The sequence below is a fragment of the Bombus impatiens genome, unplaced genomic scaffold (genome assembly GCF_000188095.3).
Source record: "Bombus impatiens unplaced genomic scaffold, BIMP_2.2 scf_1445, whole genome shotgun sequence".
NCBI classification, from domain to species: domain Eukaryota; kingdom Metazoa; phylum Arthropoda; class Insecta; order Hymenoptera; family Apidae; genus Bombus; species Bombus impatiens.
The window spans coordinates 284,983-305,644 of record NT_177864.1 but is presented as its reverse complement, the minus strand read 5'-3'; the positions used below and the strand labels follow the sequence as shown (position 1 = coordinate 305,644).

Below are 20,662 nucleotides of genomic sequence, written 5' to 3'. Positions count from 1 at the left end.
TGAATATAATTACGGTAAAAGGAGAATAAAAATCAATACATTAACATAATGAAGCTCAAATAAAGACTTTGTATATATACACGTTCAGAAATTATTAATATCGTAAATTGAGAACAATGAAGGAATACGTTGTAGATTAATAAGTAAAATACATCACATCGATATAAATGTAATATATTTCAGTATAATTATTATAAAGTAATAGCTCCTGAAGCGCTTATCGACAGCATTTATTGAAAGATAAAGTTTTACAAGAATCCTTGTATTTTTCTTTCGATCCGTATATGAGTATTGAAAAACAAAACAACTTTGGGATTGATCGTAAAAATGAACCTATACAAATGGCAAGGCTCAACGGCATGGCATACATATAATGGCATAACAGCAGCGATCTACAAAAAGCGAACTTAAAACACAATTTTGTGTTATAAAGAAATAAATAATAAAACCAAAAAAAATGTAGTAAAAATATATTTTACAATACTCTGTACAAGATCTTATTAGAATTAATATATAGTTAGCTCGGTGTAGATTGGTTATCATGAGACAGGCTATTCATCCTGGAATACTGTTATCCGATTTCGCTTTGCGATTAATATCTTTTATTATCACCGCGTATATGCATTAATATTACTAATCTTATTTGCGATATCAGAAAGTTACTTACTTGCGAAAACAGTCCGGCCATTATTTTAATATATTAATTTCGAAAATTCATTTATAATACTATTTCCAAAAGAGATATGAGTATTACAGTATTCCACGATTAATATTAGCAAAGTTATTATTAACGCGGTGTCTGTACATTTCTGCAAAAAAATATCCCGATGTTTTTGAAACATTCATCATCAGTGCAAGTGAAAATTATTTTGTTTACAAACACTAACTTTGTTCAAAGATTAAATGATTATTGCAAACGATCAAAACTTTGAATTTTCGCAGAAACAAACAGGCACGTGTAAAATATGTAGAGCGAAATTTTGAAATCTTCCTTTCACTACGTCGACAGTAAATACTTCAATCAAAATCTGATAATCTGCATTAATAATTCACTCCACTCTAAATATATATTAAAAAAAAAAATCTATGATCAGAGAGCCCAGATAGTAATAGTTCTTTAACACGGTTATGTTACACGTAAAAGAAGAAAATAATTAATAATATTTACATATATCGATTATATTTGTGAATCATTGCAATAAAACTGTTTCGCACTACATAAAATAATTTTATACCAATTAGTTTCACCCTTTTGATTTCATCAAATTTTCTGTTACACTGAGCTCCCATAATGTTGATGAGAATATATAACATAAACATTATAGACATCCTAACAAGCTATTTAACTAAATTATACAAGGGTTGTTTGATTACATAAAAAGTGGAGAAAAAAGAAATTGCGAATATACGCGTTTTATATATGCCTCCTGGTCTCTGCAAGGCAAATTAATAATCGATATAAAGGTAAACGTTTAATAATAGAAATATGTCTTACACGTGTCACGTAAATCATCGGTATATCTTCTATATATATATATATATAAATATATATATATATATTTATATGTTATACATATATACATATATATATATATATACATATATATATAAATCATTCAAACCACAATTCCATCGTTTAAAACTTTTTCAGATTAGGCTATATACATATATATATATATATATATACACATATATATATATATATATTTATAGTGCGCAATAAAGTAGTTTTTTTTTCATTTATAAATATGTAACAAAAATAGATAATAATAGATATATTATATGTACAATGTAGACATGTAAAACCTAACAAAGTAGATGCGCGCTTGGTTACTTTCTAAATCAATCTAGAAGCCTTTATCGTGAAAAATACTTAATTATCTCAACATGAGCATATTTCAAAATTTTGCGTGCATTCATGCATTTTGCTTCTCATTTTACAAAGACGGCATTATTATTTATATTAATTAATCATTTTTTCTCGTCCTGTTACTTTTTCTTTACACTCTACCATTTTATTTAAGGATCTTCCTTGAATGAACGATAATTTTCAAACAAATCGATCGATAATACAATTTTGTTCCAAGATATCGAATCTAGATTCTATACACGTACTTTCAAACAGTTTGTGTTCACGTTCTTATGTAAAAAAGAAGAAAACATCTACGTTCCCGAATGCGAAATTAAATCGGATGTATTCACGACACATCGACTACGTCAACACAGACTCTAGTCCATTGTCATCTAATTTTTTTTTCCTAATTCTTTTTTCAACTTTACCTAATATTTTTACGAACTAAGCAGCGTTTTTTACAGATTAGACGCGATTCATTAAATATTAGCGGCTCCTCTCTTAGTAACAACAATATAACATACGAGTATACGTAAGCTCGCTCCAGAAAAAGTTCCACGGATCTATCGAGTTCCTCCGTGGCACTCATTTGAATATCGTTTCACAAGGCCAAACAATGCTTTGAATTACATAATCTAATCTCCATCGCTTTTTTTCTCTACACTTCAAAGAATACTTTCAACAAGATCGTTAATGAAGCTTATTTGATCTTGTAAAACGATTCGACTCCAAAAATCCTCCCAGGCCTTTTTTTGTACTGATATACATGTGTATAGTATACTAGAATTTAGTTGTTCGATTGTTCAACACGAGATAAAATGCATATGATCTTATCCAATCGCTACAAATGATTGTTCGTTATAATAGGAGAAAAATACAATTTTTCTCCTTCTCATTATACTGTTCTCTCTGTACTTGATAATATAAGTTTGTATAAAAATTCTTCGACAGAGAAATGATTGCAAACATTGATCAGTACAATAATTAACATAGTTGAAATTATAATAGTTCAGCATTAAATGATATGTCGACAAATATGAACAAATTAACAACATATTATTGAAGAGTCGAGGATTAAAAAGAATTTGTTTAATAATTGATCGTAAAGTATAAACAATAACCATTAAAAAAGGCCTGTAAAAACTCATGTACCCCGTCAATGACTAGCTTAAGGTATTATGCATATATAATATATGTATATAATTTTGCTTTGTTTTAGCATAAATGTTTCAATGGCATTGCATAGTTCCTTAAAATTTCTGCAAAGTGGACCGTTTAGTTACAAGATATGGATTCTAGCATATCTTGATTTATTCAATTTTGCTGACTGACCAAATTATATATTCGAGACATGTATGATTCTGTATCTTTAAAATAATTTTTGTCAAAGATTTTAAAAGAATTTATTCACTGATAGAAGTTGACCTAAAAAATGTTAAAGGTTTTTTTCTATTTACAAGATATTGAAATTCTGTTAAAAGATTTTTGTGCAGTCAGCAATGATATTTAAAATATAAAAGCTAAAGTATGTTGTTTTTTAATCCATTTTAATTACTTAAACGTTTTCAAATGCTAAAGAAATATATAAGAAACATGCAAAATCTAATTGGTTTCAAAATTGCGATTTGATTAGCCTTCCCTTATCTTATTATCCTTGACCCTGTACTTGTTGCCATAGTTTTCCTTTTACTGCATACTTTCTATCAATCATTGCTAACGATAGTAAGGTACTACAGGAACGATTTGTAAATTATATACACAGATAAACAAAGTACGCATATGATTGTAGTTCAACGAAAAAAATCAACATAATCTTTTTTGTACGCAGTGCATGATTTTAACAAACGAATGATTCAAAAACCGATAATTTTTGCCTCTTACGATCTGATCGTGAAAGAGACAGAAACTAGCACAACTTTTAATATTTGCAAATAAGCAACTCATAACTGCAATTTCTTTTTTCTGGATCATAGATATTTGTTTTACTCCAAAGATCGATTAAACATTGGAATAATACAAATATCTGTTTCTAGATGTATAGTTCGGAAATTTCATTGAGATTAAAAAAACAGTTGTTCAATATGTGCATATTATTATCATGCATGATAGGGCGAAAGAATGCATTTGTAATTCACGATATAAAAGAATTTAAACGAAACATCATTGAAAATTTTCAAATCGTTTTGAACATATCTCGAAATATTAATACTATTACACAGAGTCGATTAAAAACCTCACAATGATTAAATAACGGTCCTTCTACAATGAGAATTATTATACTACCATAGATAGCGAAAAATTTGATTGTTCGGACAACAATGTGTTGTTTGTCGATTTATGTATGCCACATAATTTACTTATAATCTATAATCCTTACGCTATGGCGTTGCTAGTGATTTTCACATCACATTGCACGATAATGTATATGATACAAAAGTAATTCATTTTGTACATACTTTCACAAATGAGGGTGTTTCATATTCGATGTGTCCTCGTATCGAATACATATATCGTATACGATACTCTTCATTTGTTAATTTTCATTTCTCTCTTTCTCTTTAAACAAATTCTTTTCTTAATTCAGTCGTTGAACCAGCATTGAATCATGCTGTTTTGTATAGGTTCCTAGAAAACACTAAAATTTTAAACACATCGATGTGGACACATGTAGACAGAATATCGCGATGTTCATATGTCTTATAGCATGCACGTTTTGTGTTCCAATTTAGCATTTTTAAGATCTCCGATCTAAATACTATATTTGTAAAAACAAATGTAGGATTTAATTGTCATTGACTACATTTCGAAGCACCTACAAACGTAAAATCGTATTGCACCATAGTTCATTAGAAAAAACGTTCCTACATTGAAGAAAGTTCAAAGTGACAAAATACACAAGCTACACTGCCACAATCAATACATTTGCGCCTTTTTTCTTTCATTAAATAGTACTTGGCACAACAGTCACTTTACTGTATTGTTCATCTGACTGTCCAGTAGTAGTTTGTGGCAGTGGCTTCTCAAACCTCTCATGCTGTACATACGGTGATGACAATGTCGACGTTCTATGTTGATCTAGCTTTGGATTCTCTGCTATGGTAACGTATCCAGTACTCTGTTTAGTCGTAATTGGTTTGTCTGCATCCAACTTTGAGCTTGGCTTCGTACCACTGGTTGGCCAATACAGAGGATACCCTGTCGTAACATCTTCTTCGGTTTCGTTGTCTATCACTTCTGAAATAGGAGTTTCCGATTTTCCCCTTTGCTGTTGTTGTAGCATTTGGAATACGGAACTTGCAAGGACATATGGTTGCGAACCACTGGTCGTAGAAACTTGAGATACGGTAGTCTTTTGCGACGAGTCTAACGTATCTGCTTGAAGATTTGATTTTTTCGAGACCTCAGAGATTGAAGACACGGAAACGTAGGGTTTCGACGAGGAATCCAGCATAGACGGCAAAGTAGTTGGACTTGCGAAAGAAGACACGAACGGTTTGCTGCATGAATCGGTCAAAGAGGTGGCTGCAAATGGAGTAGACATCGTGCTCCTTGTACTATCGATGCTGCTTAAAGTGAACGGCTTTTTTAATGAATCGATTAAACTTGTTTGCACATATGGTTTAGAGACTTTGTCAGAAGTTGTGAACGGAGTCAAAGATTCTAATTTTGATTTGTTCGACTCCGCAAATGTTAATTCATCTAGATCATGTAGCGAATCGATAGCTTTTTTATCCTTTTGGTTCTGCTCCAAAGATGCTAATGTTATGTATGGATTTGTGGGCTTGGGTTCTGATTTAATAGGTATTAGTGTATCTGCAGTAGATTCCGTTAAATCACTGTCATTCTCAGACTTTGCAGACTGTGCAGATTTAGGAACAGTTCCTATAATACTATAGCTCCCTGCAGTTGAAGTTTCTTTAGGAACAGGACTTGGATTACTGGACAGTTCTTCTGATGATGGCATACTAATGTACCCAGTCGAAGACCAAGTATGTTGCGAAGTTGTGTAGCCTGTACTGTCAGTTAAATTAGGCGTAGATCGTGCCAAAGATAACGTGTCTCCGATGATGGGCTCTCCGGATTTTGCAACTTTTGCGTATCGTTCGCGAAATGATGAGTGTCTCAGGCGAAGACTCGAAGAATCTGAATTCCAAGCTGGTGTTTCAAGCAATTTATTGGGTGAAACCGGCATTGGATCTATCTCCGTACCACTATCGCTTGAAACCTGAGAATCTGATGTTAGCGAAGAAGTAACAGATTCTTGTCCACTTGAACAACCACTGGAATCAGCAGAAGATTGACGTATATGTTGTTCTTTATCAAGAAGTGTCTGTAATAAAAATGCATAAATATAAATAGAAAATACTAATCTTCTATTACCAATATGATCAATATATTCTTGTACCTGTACCATATTTGATGCTAATCCTGGTGGTAATTTAACTTCTACATCTTGCATAGCTTTACACTTCAACCAAATACTGGAACAAGTAAAAACATATGTAAATGAGACTATATTTATTTTATAAAATGTTTAATATATATATTATCTAGGTGGTTATTCATACCGTTTTGATAGATGTAGACAACAAAAGATAACTATTATGGAACTAAATCCTCCTATCACCCATATCATCGTCCACACATTGTACGATGGTCCTATAATGAATGAGTAATGAAATTGTTATACACATACACAAAGAAAGAGATCCAATACATCTTTTATTTCTCTTAGTAAGTAAGCCCTATAAGTATTGGACCTCTTTTTTCTTATCATCCTTATAATTGTTTTAACTAAGGAACTGAAGAATAAAACGAAAAACAAAGAAATTAAGACTTACCTTCACTATAACAATTTCCCTCACCAGGATTAGACCATGGGCCTTTTAAATGGATATTATTCGATGCAATGTTAACAGCTCTTACACGAAATTGATATAATTTTTCTCGCTGTATAGATTTGCAATCAGGGATAGGTAATCGAGCTTCTAAAACATTTATAGAAGAAATGTTAATAAAAAAGGCAAAATTTTAAAAAATATATTTATCTGCTAAAATGTTACCTGTTTTAGTGCTATTTTGTATTTCACCATCTTTCGAAGATATCTCATAGTAATCTAAGTGTCCAGCGGCGTATTCGGGTTTATTCCACATAACGATCACTTGGCTAGAATTCATAAAGCGTACATTAGGTACATTAACCATTCCCGGTGTACCAATTTTCGTAATCTTGCGAATTGTAGGCGATTTGACACTGCAAGATACAGTACATGCGGCTACACTAATGTTATAATATTTATGCGCTAACAGATTTTTCAATTCAGTTTGTGTTGCGTCTTCAACTTTTTTCGCGTGTGTGTTGTAGTAAACTTCGTAATAGCGCAATACACCATTCATTGCTTCTGGTGGTTTCCATACAATGCTCATTGTCGTATTTGTCACATTTATAATTCTTACGTCCTGTGGAGGAGTTGTTGGTGCTGCTTCAAGAGTTGTATTATACAAAGGATCACTATGCAATCCTTCTCCACTTTTTGTTAAAACAGCGACAGCTAACATATATGTTGTATACGGTTTCAAATTGTTTACAATGCCATGGATAGTGTGAGAATCGGCTTTTATCGTTCTATTAAGTTTCGGGCCTTTACAATTTAGATCATATGGTGAAACAATGGGACAATAATAAATATTAAATCCTTCTACTATTCCAATGCGATCCGAACAATCTAATTTCCAACCAACTTCAATAAAGTCAGAACCAATTCTATTTATCCACACAGACTTCATTTTTCCAACTACTTTATTATGTATTACAGTGCATGATGCCCATACCATACCGCTACTACCTGTGTTCGTATTTGCAGAAATTGCAAATTGATACACTTTGTCGGGATCTGGTACAGTCATATTATAAATTGTTGTATATTTTGATACATGTACCCAATCTAAATAACCCTGCAATCACCAATTTTAGTATCAGTAAATTTTTTCATTACCGAAGCTATCAATAGCTAATAAATACATACAGTGCACTGATAAGGGCGATCACGTTCATTATCGCACCAAAAAATTGTATAATTTGTAATTTCCTTATTCATTTTGGGTGGTTTCCATGATAATTCATATAAGCCTCCATCAAACGCAATTTTTGTAAATGCTATAGGTTCGTGCGGTACTGTAATATAAATGCATTATTATTCATACAATGCACATGTATATTAGTTGAGCATCACAAATTTTCATTCGTTTGTATTAATCTTACTTTGGGATCGACTAGGTATAAAAATCTTAGCACGTTCTTCATTTATTCCAACAATATTTGTCGTAACAATTTCGAATTTATAATTATTGATACTAATTCCCTTGAATTTAGCGTATGTTCTCGTAGTTTCATTCGGAACAAGAGACACATTTCGTCCATTTTCTTCTACGCGATCAATCTCATACTTGAAATTATCACCATTTTCTAGATATTGTGGTATAGTTTGCCAGTACAAATATACATCCCTGCTAGCACTGTTCTCCGCTATTTCAAAGCTTCCAATATCGGTTTTTGGAGGACGGCCAGGTACTAAAATACCAAATATATAAAAATATAAAAAATATTTCGGGAAGTACCTAGCAAAAAAATTAAAATTGCAGGAAACGCAACTTACATCTTGGTGGTGTTCTAAAAGTAACATCACTAAATTGACTCCACTTATCTTCCCCAGTCGCAACAGCACTTTTCATAAAAACTCGTACATCATATACAGTATTGGCATACTCCAACCCAGTAAGATTATAGTATCTCTTATGCACGTGAATATCATTTGTAATATTGATTACCTAAAAAATATTGCATTATAATATAATAATTGCATATAAGATTGCATTAGTAAATATGTTATGCTTCTAAACAAAATATTATCTTAGTATTTATAAATCCTCACCTGCCAGGTTTTTTGATGATCCCATTGGTTTTGATACTTAATTCTATGATATAATCCAGGTGGAAAATTCTGCATTGGAAAAGGCACACTCCAGTGCAATAATGCACTATCAACCGTTTTATTAATAACTGATAAATTAGCCGGTTTCGCAGGGATAACTAAAATTTATATATTTACATAATGCTGAAAATGGTATTATTAATATATCAATATTACATGAAAAAGTAATAAATACAAACCATGAGCAAAATGATGAAACTTATATGTAAAACTGGCATTTCCTAGAACGTTATTTACGTTCAGTATAAATGTATAATATTCATAGGGTTGTCGATAAATTGGATTCGTTGATGTATCCCACAAGCACATATTTGGCTTATCATCTTTGTCCTTTTTATCATCTTTATCTTTCGTTGGACATGGATATAATTTTCTACCTCCTGCTCTTCCCGGTAATTTAAATACGATCGTAAAAGTCGTTGTAACATAGTTTTGGACTGGTTCCCATGAGCATATCATAGTTTCCCAATTATAAGATACGCAACTGAAGTTTTGAGGTTCTTGAGGTTTAACTGTCAATAATTAATAAATAGATTATATTATATCTTACCACTATAGAAAATGCTATATTAAGAATGCTTATAAGTAACTCTTTGTATAAAAAGGTTAAATAAGCTTAATAAAATAAGCTTTTATATTTATGACAAAATGATAAGATATACTTATCTTAAATGATAGTTAAGCGTAAATTCCAAGATACAAAACATATTAAATGATATTCCTATAATTCTCATGAAAGTAGGCACTGAATGCCCACTCTTGTTTTCATGAAATGCCTTTTAGCCTATTCTGATTAAGTTTATCTCAATGACATAATTTTATGAGTTTATATAATATATATTATATTAAATATAATCTTTAAATTAAAAGATGCTATATTATTTTTAAAAAAATACTTGCAAAGTAAAAAAGTACTTACAACCAACTACAACTTTGTTCAAACAAACTGATTCCAGTTTTTTGTAGTGATTATTTTGTAATCTTAGTCTACAATAATACATATCTTCTGCAGGTGGAGGTTTTTCTACATCTAGTGATATTGTAGTTTCATTGATAATTGTAATAAATTCTGGTTCCATCTCCTTTTGATTACGAAAGAATACAAGATCTGAAGCATTTTTTCCAGGAAATTCAGCATCCACAAAAGATTGATTCAATATACATAGTATTCTTAAAGGTTGACCATATTCAAGTACAATATCACCTTGTGGCCAGGTCCCTTGAAAAAATAATATTGTAAAATTAAGTTCAAAATAAGATTTCATTATCAATTAATTTATTATGCATATTTCACATTAAATATTTAGTAGAATATACAGTAACTTTATCCTAAATTTTAGCCTACACTGTACACCTAGTGTATTATATATAGATATATACATTTAGTACCAAGACTAGAATTCCAAAAGGAGAAACAAGATGCAGGAATTATTTATAAACTCAACTGCAATAGAAAGTTACAAATACTTCAAAAGCATGAAATTAACTGCATCTAGTTGTTTAAATTCATAAGTTCCTTTTAATTAAAGATTAGAAAAGTTTTTACTATAAAACTTACTTCCAGGTGTTTTCAAACCAACTGCACATTGATTAGAATCTGCACTGCATATTGTTGCGCATAATGACAGAATAACAAAAGTAATTAAAAATATTCTCCAAAAACAATTCTTCCATTGTGTATCAACATTTTTTGTAACTAGTAATGACAAACTTTTATTTGTTCTAATTCTCCATAAATTATATATAGAACACATATAACTTTGTGAGATTTGTTTGTGTTGTTGACAATGCATTATATCACAATTATGATTAGAATCAACACTCCCACTTAACATGCAATGATGAACTGAACACGTGTCAGATAAATATTTAATAGTTGATGAAAGTTCAGTTGTGTCACAAGGATCATCTTCTATCCTGTTGATAACATCTACCTTCTGGCATAGACTGATATTTCTTGGGACACATGTATTATCTTCACATCTCTCTGAATCACAGTACAAATTCTCTGTCATTCTACTTGCATTTGAACATCTAACAACATCATCATGCTTTGATGCAGCATTTTTAAAATCTGATTGTAAAAAGTGAGACATTTCTTGCTGAAATTTTTTGGGATCTGTTCTGTTTGAAGACATCTTGCGCTCCCATCACTGAAAAAGATAAGAAGGATAAAATATTACTTTAAAATACAAATATTAATTTAAAAATATTTGACATTTTAAATTTAACATTAGATTAAAATAATTATATAATAAAATTAAAAATTAAATATTTTAAAATACAATGCAACAACATGATTCCAAAGCTAAGCTATAACTAAGAATGTTCATGTTTTAGAAGCTGAATGTAAGATTGTAATTAATATATGAATTAATGATTGTAATTAATGTATGAATATATGTCTCAAATTCAAGGTCATGCATTATCACTTCTACATTTTTTTATTATGCTGTCAATAGTTCCTTATAATATTTATTTTTTACTGTATGATAAGTTAATAAGTTAATACTAAGTAACAAAATGAAAATATTTATATGAAGAACATTACGAAGAACTGATTACACAATCATAACACAACATATTGAATAATATAGTGCCACAGATATGTGCTGTATATTTTATATATGTAGATGTAGTGAACAATACTTTTGTATTCTATGATGTATCATAGATGCATACTAAATGAATGAAGGAACAAACTAAAATCAGGGAGATAACTTGCTCGGATACAAGATTGTAGAATGAATTATTCATTAGCAGATCGAATACTATTGTTTGACATAAAGGTGAAACAAAATTTTGGGAGGTCATACAATTCCATCTTTAAGTAAACAGTTATTTTTTGTAGTTATTTGAGTAAACAGACCTATTTTAATCTACACATTAATCTTTGAAGTTATTAAAATTTTTGTTAAAAGTTTTGTTTTATAGAAAGCTTTACTGACAAAAAAGATTTACATCCTATACTACTTAAAATTCTATATGACTCATAATAATAATTAGAGAATAACATGTACCAAAAGGAAAATATTAATACAATTTCAATAAATAATATGTGTGAAAACCTAAAATAGTTAATATATATAAAGCTTTATCATTTAAAAATGTTACAATGCAGTAACTGTAATTAAATCAAATTGGAGTAATAGCAATGAATAAAATAAAAATTAATAATATGTTTATGTAAGGTCTATTATATTATTGATATATTTTTCGAATAATTTTAATAATCATAAGCTGTGAGCGCTGTTATTTACTAGAAAAATAATTATCGGAATAATAGGAAAACTGATAACTTGAAAACGTAATCAGCTATCACAGTCGCAGTGTAAGTGAGAAGAAGAAAAAAAGGAAAGAATATGTATATATACACACACATATAGAGTTATATATATAAAATTTCTACACGAATTATTTACTATAATAGGACAGAGTCATTTCATCTATAAAACTAAAAATCTCTCACAGATAGTTGAGAATCATATCGAGCTAAAACCATTAAAATCGTTTATTTACGAACATACACTATGTCCACAGCGTAACGCGTTCCATGTAGATACCCATACCTCGTATTCTGTCTTGTTGCGTGTATATGCTCTGTGTGGTAAGATTGTGTGTGATCTCATGAATGTTGGTCTAATATATGTACATAGCAGAAACGCACGAAACAATGTAACAAGGCTTGTGCATTGTATATACCATTTATATATAATACTATGCAGCATGTTCGAGAGTGTAGAAAATATTTATCTGATTAACAAGGGAAAATTAGATGATTAAAAAATCACAGCATTATTTATAGAGAAATCGACCAATACGACATATTCCGTCAGAGCTGGGAAAGTCCAAAGTAGTCGCGAATACCACTCGTTTTCGAGTACTTACCGTCAGCAAGTAGTCGACGAATTTCTGCAGATCCATCATTGCACTTCCATGTATTCTAAATTGTCTCCACACTATTTCACTGAACTTAACACTACGGGCGGTCGAACGTAAACCCGTTTTATCCGCTAGGTATATCTTCTGGTTACCGTAACGCGTTCAAGACTAATACTCGAGACTCGAGACCTCGTGAACTGCTAAAATAGTCGGCACGGTTTCACGGGTTGTAAGTTCCATCCACGAGTCGCAGCCGCATAAATCGGCCGCGTCACTTCATATTTGCGAAAAAATTCTGTTTACATTCGCCCAGAGGGACCCAGGAATAAATATATATGATACACATTCTAGGTAAAATACGTGCGATCAATCGACAGTGCTGCCAACATGTCAGTGATCCTTTGTGAAAAATCGAACGACATAACAGGAACGATTGCACAAATCTATTACATAATTCGGGAAAATATAACATTTATATGATGTTTCTGATTATTCAGATTAATTATTTCAAAAATGTTAGAACATAAAAAGCATAAAAAACGCATGTTTTGAATGCTGTAACTTGACGACATTGACTGACGTCATACGACGTCAAGCGCTGCATTCTTGGAAATGTAGGCGCAGGCTTCGTAGTTGACCGCGATATCTTCTAATAGGCGCCATTTTCGAATTCAATTAGATAATCATATTTAGATATGTACAGATATATTTTTTTAGTATGTTATAAATGAGGTATGAATTTCTGTCTAGTATTTATATATTCATACTTTTAAAGAAATTGACAATTTTAATATAGATTAATTGTATGTTGATGAAAAATTAGTCTTTCGTCAACAGATAATAATAAACATTTGAAAATGGATTCAATAGCTAAGTGTACATCTTTATTCTCGACTTATGTATCAATAACGACCCTATAATAAAATTCTAATAATATCGATATTTGAAATTCGGTATTCTTATTAGAATTAGAGCAATCAACAATTACCGTTAGTAATAAGGGACTTATACCATGTTATATATCTGTTTATAATAAATATAAAATGTTGCAGCAAAATTATAAAGTAATATAAAGTAACAGATTTCATGACTTAGTACTTTCAACTTGTAAATATAGAATATATTGATTTTCAGTAAACGTGTGCAATATACATTGGTAAGAGATAAAATCGTAATATTACTGCAGAAGACGTGGAGAATTTTAATAACGAAATTACAAAGATAGTAAATACATTTTAATTAAAAAATTATTCCTTTACGAGGAGTTTACAATAATTGATAATGTTACATAATTTTCTATAATATGTATTTATATGTATATATTTACAATTATTCTAAACTTGTTTGCACTATCCTACATAATATACAAATTCTAGATGTGTGTGTGTATATGTATGTATGCGTATTGTGTATTTAATTATAAAAATAAACATAATAACTATAGTATAAGAAAAATACGACTCATTTTAAATGCGTTTATCAATGTTTATCGTTGATAAGATATACGGCAAAATTGCTTATTTAAGTAAATATAAACAATGAAAATATTTCACACATACATATATTGAAGCTTTTTACAACGCTTTCTTTATATTTGAAAAAATTTAAAAATATAATCTAAGTCGATCTTTTACTTATTTCGTTCAATGCATTTTACTAAATGTTTTTTTTTCTTAGTTACAATCGACTTACTAGTAAAAAAATATATTTATTAATTTTCTTTTATACGTTCAACGCATTTTAATACCGCAAAAAGATCGGAAGAAATGGTTTTTATAAAAAAAATTCATCCAATCTCATTAAAGACTTTCTTCTCATTGTCAACTTCTTATTACAAACATCACTGCATAACCAACAAAGAAAAAATAGTATTTCAAACGAGGATTTTAAATAATGAAATCATTAACATATATTTTTATATTGATCTCCTGCACCGCATCTCGAAATGGTTTTTAAGTGCATTCGTTTCTTTGGTTGTATCAGTACTTAATTTAATTATTGCTATACGCACATATTTCGTACAATTATAATAAATATTATACTAAAACAAAAACAATATCGACAATATCCTTTAAATGCTGCTCAAAAAGATTAAGAGAATAAAGCATCAGTTAATAAATTCAATGAGATTCTTCACTAGCTGTATACACATACTCAAGAGTATACTATTTAATGATTAAGATCACATTAATCACATTATATCATGAATTTGTGAAAACATTCCTGAGTGCATACAATTATTACAGAGTATATAAAAATATTTAATTTAGATGATACTTTTCAGTCTCCGAGATCTTTCAGTTGAAAATTTATCAGTCCAAAATCGTTTTCCTACACAAATATTAAAATAGGTAACTTCTGTATGTTTTGTGGGTATCAATGCTATTTGCTGTTACAAATAGATCATACTCCATTAACATTCGCAGTTTACCGTATTTGGTTACATTAACTCATGTTTACACAATGAATTTCAATATACAATTACATTATGAACAATATAAGGTAGTTCAATGGTAAAGAAATCTCGAAAGTTTCTTTTCGAAAGTTGATATTTAATTCTATAAAATATGAACTTATTATGAGTAAGATATTACGTTTATGTTGAATAGCTGATATTATAAATATCTATTTTTGGATGAACAGCAGTTGAGTAAAATGAAAAATCGAACTTTCTGACGTTTTTTAGGGTGCACACCCATCTCGTGTAATTTCAATAAATGTCTGCGTGGGGTGCCCTCATCAATCGGTCGAATACTTATTTGGTCGATTGTGAGATTACTCTACAATAAAGTTCAATAAAAAAATGTATAATTGCTTCAGAAGCTTAAGCTTTTACTTAGTAATTTTGTTATTAAATATAGAACACGCGTAAGGCACAATACTCTCAAAGCTATCACACGTGTTAGAATGAATTAATATCTTCCCTTTCAGAAATTAGATCATTTAAATAGAGAGTTAGCACCAGTCCAATTTTGTTAGAATGAGTAAGTATCATCCCTATAAATCGGACTTTTCACAAGTCATATTGATAGCTGCAAGAAAAGTCATTCACATATTCCTTCCTTCAACTTAAATGTATGTAAAACTTCTTATTTTAATTATCAAAACACATTATAATTAATACGTAATTAATATTAATATTACTATATTCATTGTGAATATCAACAACCATGTCCACAATATTCGTATTAATATTGCTAAACTGCAATATATATAATTTGAAGCTCTAGTAGTCACATATAAATAATATTATCAAATATAAAAGCTGCACATGTGAGTGTTGTAAAAATTGATTTCAACGTGTCGTATATAAAAAGTATATATCTTACTACATACCTACATATATGTATAACCAACTCCATAAAATATACAATATAACACACTGTTTCCCATTTGCACCAGATATTTCTGTACTAAATGACATAGTACTATAAAACAGTGTGTGTGTGTATTAATCTAACTCTCACTGTAATAAAACAACCTCTTGCAATCATTCTTTTCTTTTTCATATTGTCTTTAAATGTTTTTGTTTTTTATTATGGTACCTAATGTTAAACTCTGAAGCTTCAAGTAAAATTATCAAGGAAAATTATAAAAGGGCAACGTTAGCATTAGTATCATCACTTGCAAAAGTAAATATCGTTAATATTTTTAATATTAATATATTGTTATTTAGGATGGTTAATTTCATATATTCATATCGTAGAGGTGTGGAAGAGCACCTACCACTGAAGGCATCTGACAACCGCGTCGAACTAAAAGTCGAACGGATGGTCCACCGTTTCGTATAATTTCAATAGCTTCTGTATGTGTCATATTTTTAGTATTAATTCCATTTATTTCAATTATTTGATCACCAACCTAAAATTTGTATTAAAAAAACCAATTATATGAACTATCATAGTTTGATACCATCACACTTACTCTTAATCGATTATCAATGGATGCCGGACCATTTTCTGCAATTTGTAACACAAATAATGGCATGTTTTGAAATTCGCGTCCTCCACGAATACTGAAACCAAATCCTCTAGTTCCACGAGTCAATTCCACAGCATGATATTGACCTCCATCTCCATCACATGTTGGTTCATCCTAAAGTAATTTATTAAATATCGTACTTATAATCGATTACATATTGAATTTGGCTACAAATTACTTCATAGTTAAGCAATACCTTTTGCGATAAAGACGTATTACTACAACAATCATCAAGAGGATAACCAATTGTCAACGTAACGGAATAACCCGAATCTTTAATTAAATTCACAATGTCTTTATGACAAACATTTGTAATATCTACATGATTGACGGCAAGAATATGATCGCCAACATTTAATCGGCCGCATCTTTCCGCGGGTGAACCTTCGATTATTCTACCTATTGTCGAACCGGCTTTATTAACTGAGGAAATGATAACAAAACCAAAACCTTCATTTTCCATTCTAGTAACCGTCACGTCATAAGGATATTGGAGATTCATTTGTCTATTATAGTGAGTTTGAAGATTTTCTGGAAGATGTTCTTGGGTGTTAACTCGACGACGAATTCCTAGAGTGACTCTACCATTTTGAGCAGCAGCTATCATTAATTGAACGACGTGATGATGTGATGAATTCATAACACTCTCACTATCGACGGACATAATTAGATCACCTGTATTTAATCTGTTATCTAAGTCTGCTGCACCACCTGGTACAATATGTCCAACTGAAACCTGCTGACAATTACATTATCAATACTTTTGATTTCTTTCAGTTGAAGGCATAAGTAACTTTGTAACTCACTTGAGATCCTTCCTCAGTACCACCAACTATTCTAAATCCAAATCCTGTATCTTGTCTTACTAAAGTTACCAGTGTCTCTATCCATTCTATATCAGGCACAATTGGGCACACTAACTCGTTGCTATATTGAGGATACCTAAAATGTGAAAAATAATTTCTGTATTTGAATGAAGGTGGGAACATAGACTGAATGAATCCAAGCTATTTACCGTGGTATCGAACTGGAATGTGGTTGTTCATGCTCAAAACTGGTAGTCTCTTTCCGTTTATCCCATATTTCACCAGTATCAACATTTTGTTCCTGACCAATAGAATATACATTATAATCTTGTTCACTATATTGAGAATGAGATTGTGACGTATACAAATCTTTATAATAGTCTGAATGTAAACATCCATTTTGTTTCAACATGTTATCGTGGTGAGGTATATCGATAGAATATACATCATTATTTATATTTAATTTATCGTTTGTAACCCAATCTCTTTTTGCGCTATTTCTTACAGAATCATCATCTAAATTTGTCATTGTAACAAAGTTGTCAGATAAATTTGTAATATTTGCTTTATATGGATCATTGTAATACATGCTATGAGTGTATTCTGAATATTTGTATCGATTATCGAGTGGATTTAAATCGTTTTCGTTTTGTTCATTCCAGTTTGATCTGATCGCACCGGGTGGGGACTTTGGACGATTCCTGGTATCGATAAGTGGAGTTTTTGGTCGACTTGGTACAACAGTCTTTGTTTGAGTGCTATAAATATCAGCCGTCGGTGTTTTACTTCTAAAGAAGTCCTGTGAATTTTTTTCTTTCTTTTCATTTGATTTGGATGTTGTTCTTTGTACATGTATCAATGCTTCTTCATTGCGAGCACAATCTTTCAACACTTGTACCACTTCTGAGTGACACATGTTTCTCACGTTAATATCATTTATATTGACTAAAATATCACCTTCCATTAAATTTTTACAGCGTTGGCGATCTAAAATTTTTTTAACCTTCTGACCATGAGCTGAATCTGCTATTGTAAATCCAAATCCCATGGTACCCTTTACAATCGCAATACTGAGAAATTCTGATTTGGAAGACATTGATGAGTCTTTACAGTCATTCAAATCACTGCTTTCAGACAATAAAATATCTGTACTACTAGGTCTCTTAATTGTATTAATCTTATCCGAAATACAAAGATCTGGCATTGAGTTGACAGAAGTAGTGGCAAGATTTTCACCATTTTGAAGACTATGTACTGGTAAGAATGTAGAATCCAGGAAATTGAAACGACCATTACTTTGTAGAGTAGGGTCTAAATCCATGTACATTCTCGGATCTTCTGTTAAAATATCTGAGAAAATAAAATGTGTTCTTCTAGAAAAAATATACTATTGTTTAGTAAGATTGTTACCTGGTGCATTAACAGCAATAGTTGTAACCACTTCTGTATTTGGGTCATTTGGGTCAAATGGCAATGGATAACCACGACACACTTCCAATGCAACAGTTTCACCACTGCTAATTGATTTGAAAACATTAACCATTTCATTATGTGTAAAACCCAAAACACAGGTATCATTAACATATACCAGCACATCCCCTATAATAGAATTTCAAATTGGGAAAGTTATCACCTTATAATAAAGATAAATTACTTTTTATGTGGTTATATATATTACCAGTTTGTAATTTTCCATCTAACCATGCTGGACCATTTGGTACCACACTCTTAATTTGTAAAAATTCCTCAACTGAGTCATCTCCACCAACAATTGTAAATCCTAATCCTCTTGAACTTTTTATCAAAGTTGTTCTGATTTTCTGGCCTTTTAGTTTATCAGGATTTCTTGTGAAGTTAGGACTCTTCCTTTCTCCTAAACTTTGTTGTGCCCTTTTGGCTTGCAATACAGGATTTTCATATTGAGTTCTACGATTTACATGATCAATAAAATATGTACCATAAAGAGTATCATCTATTTTTTCCCAACCATAAGGTAATTCATCATCCAAACATTCTTCAAGAGACCTTTTTTGAAATTTAGATAAACGTGGGTCTAACCAGTGAGAAGTGCCTGTATTGTGACTGCGAAATAATTATCAATAAAAATAAGTTATATAATTGTGTAACGAGTATAATTTATTTCCAAAAACATATAATTCATATTATATATACTCTATAAAATAAACTTCTCCTGTGTCTGTGTAAGCTTTCTCCCAATTTGGTGGTAGAGGTCCTAATTGATCTTCTGTAGCTTGAGTACGATTTCTATTACTTTGTTCCTGATTGGATATTCCTGTATTTTGTTCAGAACCCGAATTATACAAATATGTTGGTGGAATACGATGATTAGTTTCATCATTTCCACTAATTGCTAATACTTCTTTGTCCATACTCTCTCCTGAAATTACATATATTGTTGTAGTATGTAACACTTCTAAATATAGTTGGAAACAATAACAAATAATAATTTTAGTACCATCATTCGTATTATCAATAGATGTTGTATCTTCTGTTTTTGTAGCCATTTTATAGTTCCTTTAGTTCCACCTTAATATCCTAACAAATAATAACAAAAAATTATGTCTATAGAATCACAAATGCATACATACCAATCTTTTTTTCTGATGTATTTGATTTATTTATTTTAAGGCAAATATTTTAGAATTTAAATTAATGGCCTCAATTTACAAATTAAATTAAGTTAAGTTGAAATATAGTAGTACAACAAAATGTGAAACAGATATACAACAAATATTTGCTATAGAAATAAAATACCGTCGGCAAGAAACACCGTATCAGAATTACGGATTATATTTCACGAATTGTGACACATTTCACCCGACATACTAAAACATTTTTTCCGTTCTTTTAGGATTAGTTACTAGCAGCTAGTAATCGCATTATCCAGATTGGTAGGCTCCCGACAACTGAAAAATTTTTTATCAGCTATTTCAAACATCTGACAGATAAGAGAAACGAAAACGTTGACAGTAACGCGTAGTTGGACTTCCTGACACCGTCTTCCAAATGCCGATATTGATACGATACTCGAGATCCTGACGGACAGGTGTCTGCAGTAAAATTACATAAAGCAGAAGAGGAACACGACACACACGGCGGACGTGAATGCATTCTTACGAATGCATTCA

General features: G+C 30.7%; 2 protein-coding genes across 10 annotated transcripts in view; both read right to left on the bottom strand.

The window, feature by feature from the left end:
* Window positions 1-49: 49 nt before the first annotated feature.
* Window positions 50-13,086, bottom strand: LOC100742403. Of its 6 annotated transcripts, none has more exons than XM_024371624.2 (14): window positions 12,733-13,086; window positions 10,403-10,997; window positions 9,764-10,063; window positions 9,024-9,356; window positions 8,785-8,942; window positions 8,509-8,680; window positions 8,115-8,423; window positions 7,879-8,027; window positions 6,916-7,807; window positions 6,694-6,840; window positions 6,421-6,511; window positions 6,258-6,333; window positions 4,897-6,182; window positions 50-4,477 (listed from the first exon to the last, which is right to left on the bottom strand). In XM_024371624.2, exons 2-14 carry the CDS (start codon window positions 10,980-10,982, stop codon window positions 4,456-4,458), a joined length of 4,515 nt encoding a protein of 1,504 aa, XP_024227392.1. In that variant the 5' UTR covers window positions 10,983-10,997; window positions 12,733-13,086; the 3' UTR covers window positions 50-4,455. The 6 variants fall into 6 exon arrangements, with proteins under 6 accessions (XP_024227392.1, XP_012247929.1, XP_033179893.1 ...); XM_012392504.3 differs by lacking the exon at window positions 50-4,477 and adding an exon at window positions 12,414-12,597 and having other exon boundaries at window positions 4,794-6,182; XM_012392506.3 differs by having other exon boundaries at window positions 50-6,182; window positions 6,264-6,333.
* A 929-nt stretch (window positions 13,087-14,015) lies between these two features.
* LOC100742161 (membrane-associated guanylate kinase, WW and PDZ domain-containing protein 1) overlaps window positions 14,016-20,662 on the bottom strand; it is a 7,443-nt gene continuing 796 nt past the window's right edge. Inside the window, exons 2-11 of one of the 4 annotated variants that reach the window (XM_024371625.2) lie at window positions 19,990-20,069; window positions 19,686-19,911; window positions 19,192-19,595; window positions 18,924-19,112; window positions 17,723-18,863; window positions 17,514-17,649; window positions 16,904-17,446; window positions 16,651-16,821; window positions 16,453-16,587; window positions 14,016-15,506 (exon numbers count right to left, since the gene is read on the bottom strand). In XM_024371625.2, the coding sequence (XP_024227393.1) occupies window positions 15,342-15,506; window positions 16,453-16,587; window positions 16,651-16,821; window positions 16,904-17,446; window positions 17,514-17,649; window positions 17,723-18,863; window positions 18,924-19,112; window positions 19,192-19,595; window positions 19,686-19,911; window positions 19,990-20,038 (3,159 nt within the window). In that variant the 5' untranslated portion in view covers window positions 20,039-20,069 and the 3' untranslated portion in view covers window positions 14,016-15,341. Of the gene's footprint in view, window positions 16,193-16,452; window positions 16,588-16,650; window positions 16,822-16,903; window positions 17,447-17,513; window positions 17,650-17,722; window positions 18,864-18,923; window positions 19,113-19,191; window positions 19,596-19,685; window positions 19,912-19,989; window positions 20,070-20,662 lie in introns of all 4 variants that reach the window. The other 3 variants (XM_024371627.2, XM_024371626.2, XM_033324004.1) reach the window with 3 other exon arrangements.

Bases quoted from the DNA above. Each gene is read 5' to 3' on its own strand.
- LOC100742403 (XM_012392504.3), bottom strand. From the start codon at position 10,982: ATGTCTTCAAACAGAACAGATCCCAAAAAATTTCAGCAAGAAATGTCT. The intron at 6,512-6,693 runs GTAAGTCTTAAT...CATTCATTATAG, and splicing joins GGGAAATTGTTATAGTGAAG to GACCATCGTACAATGTGTGG. The intron at 6,183-6,257 runs GTACAAGAATAT...TTTTTATTACAG, and splicing joins TAGCATCAAATATGGTACAG to ACACTTCTTGATAAAGAACA.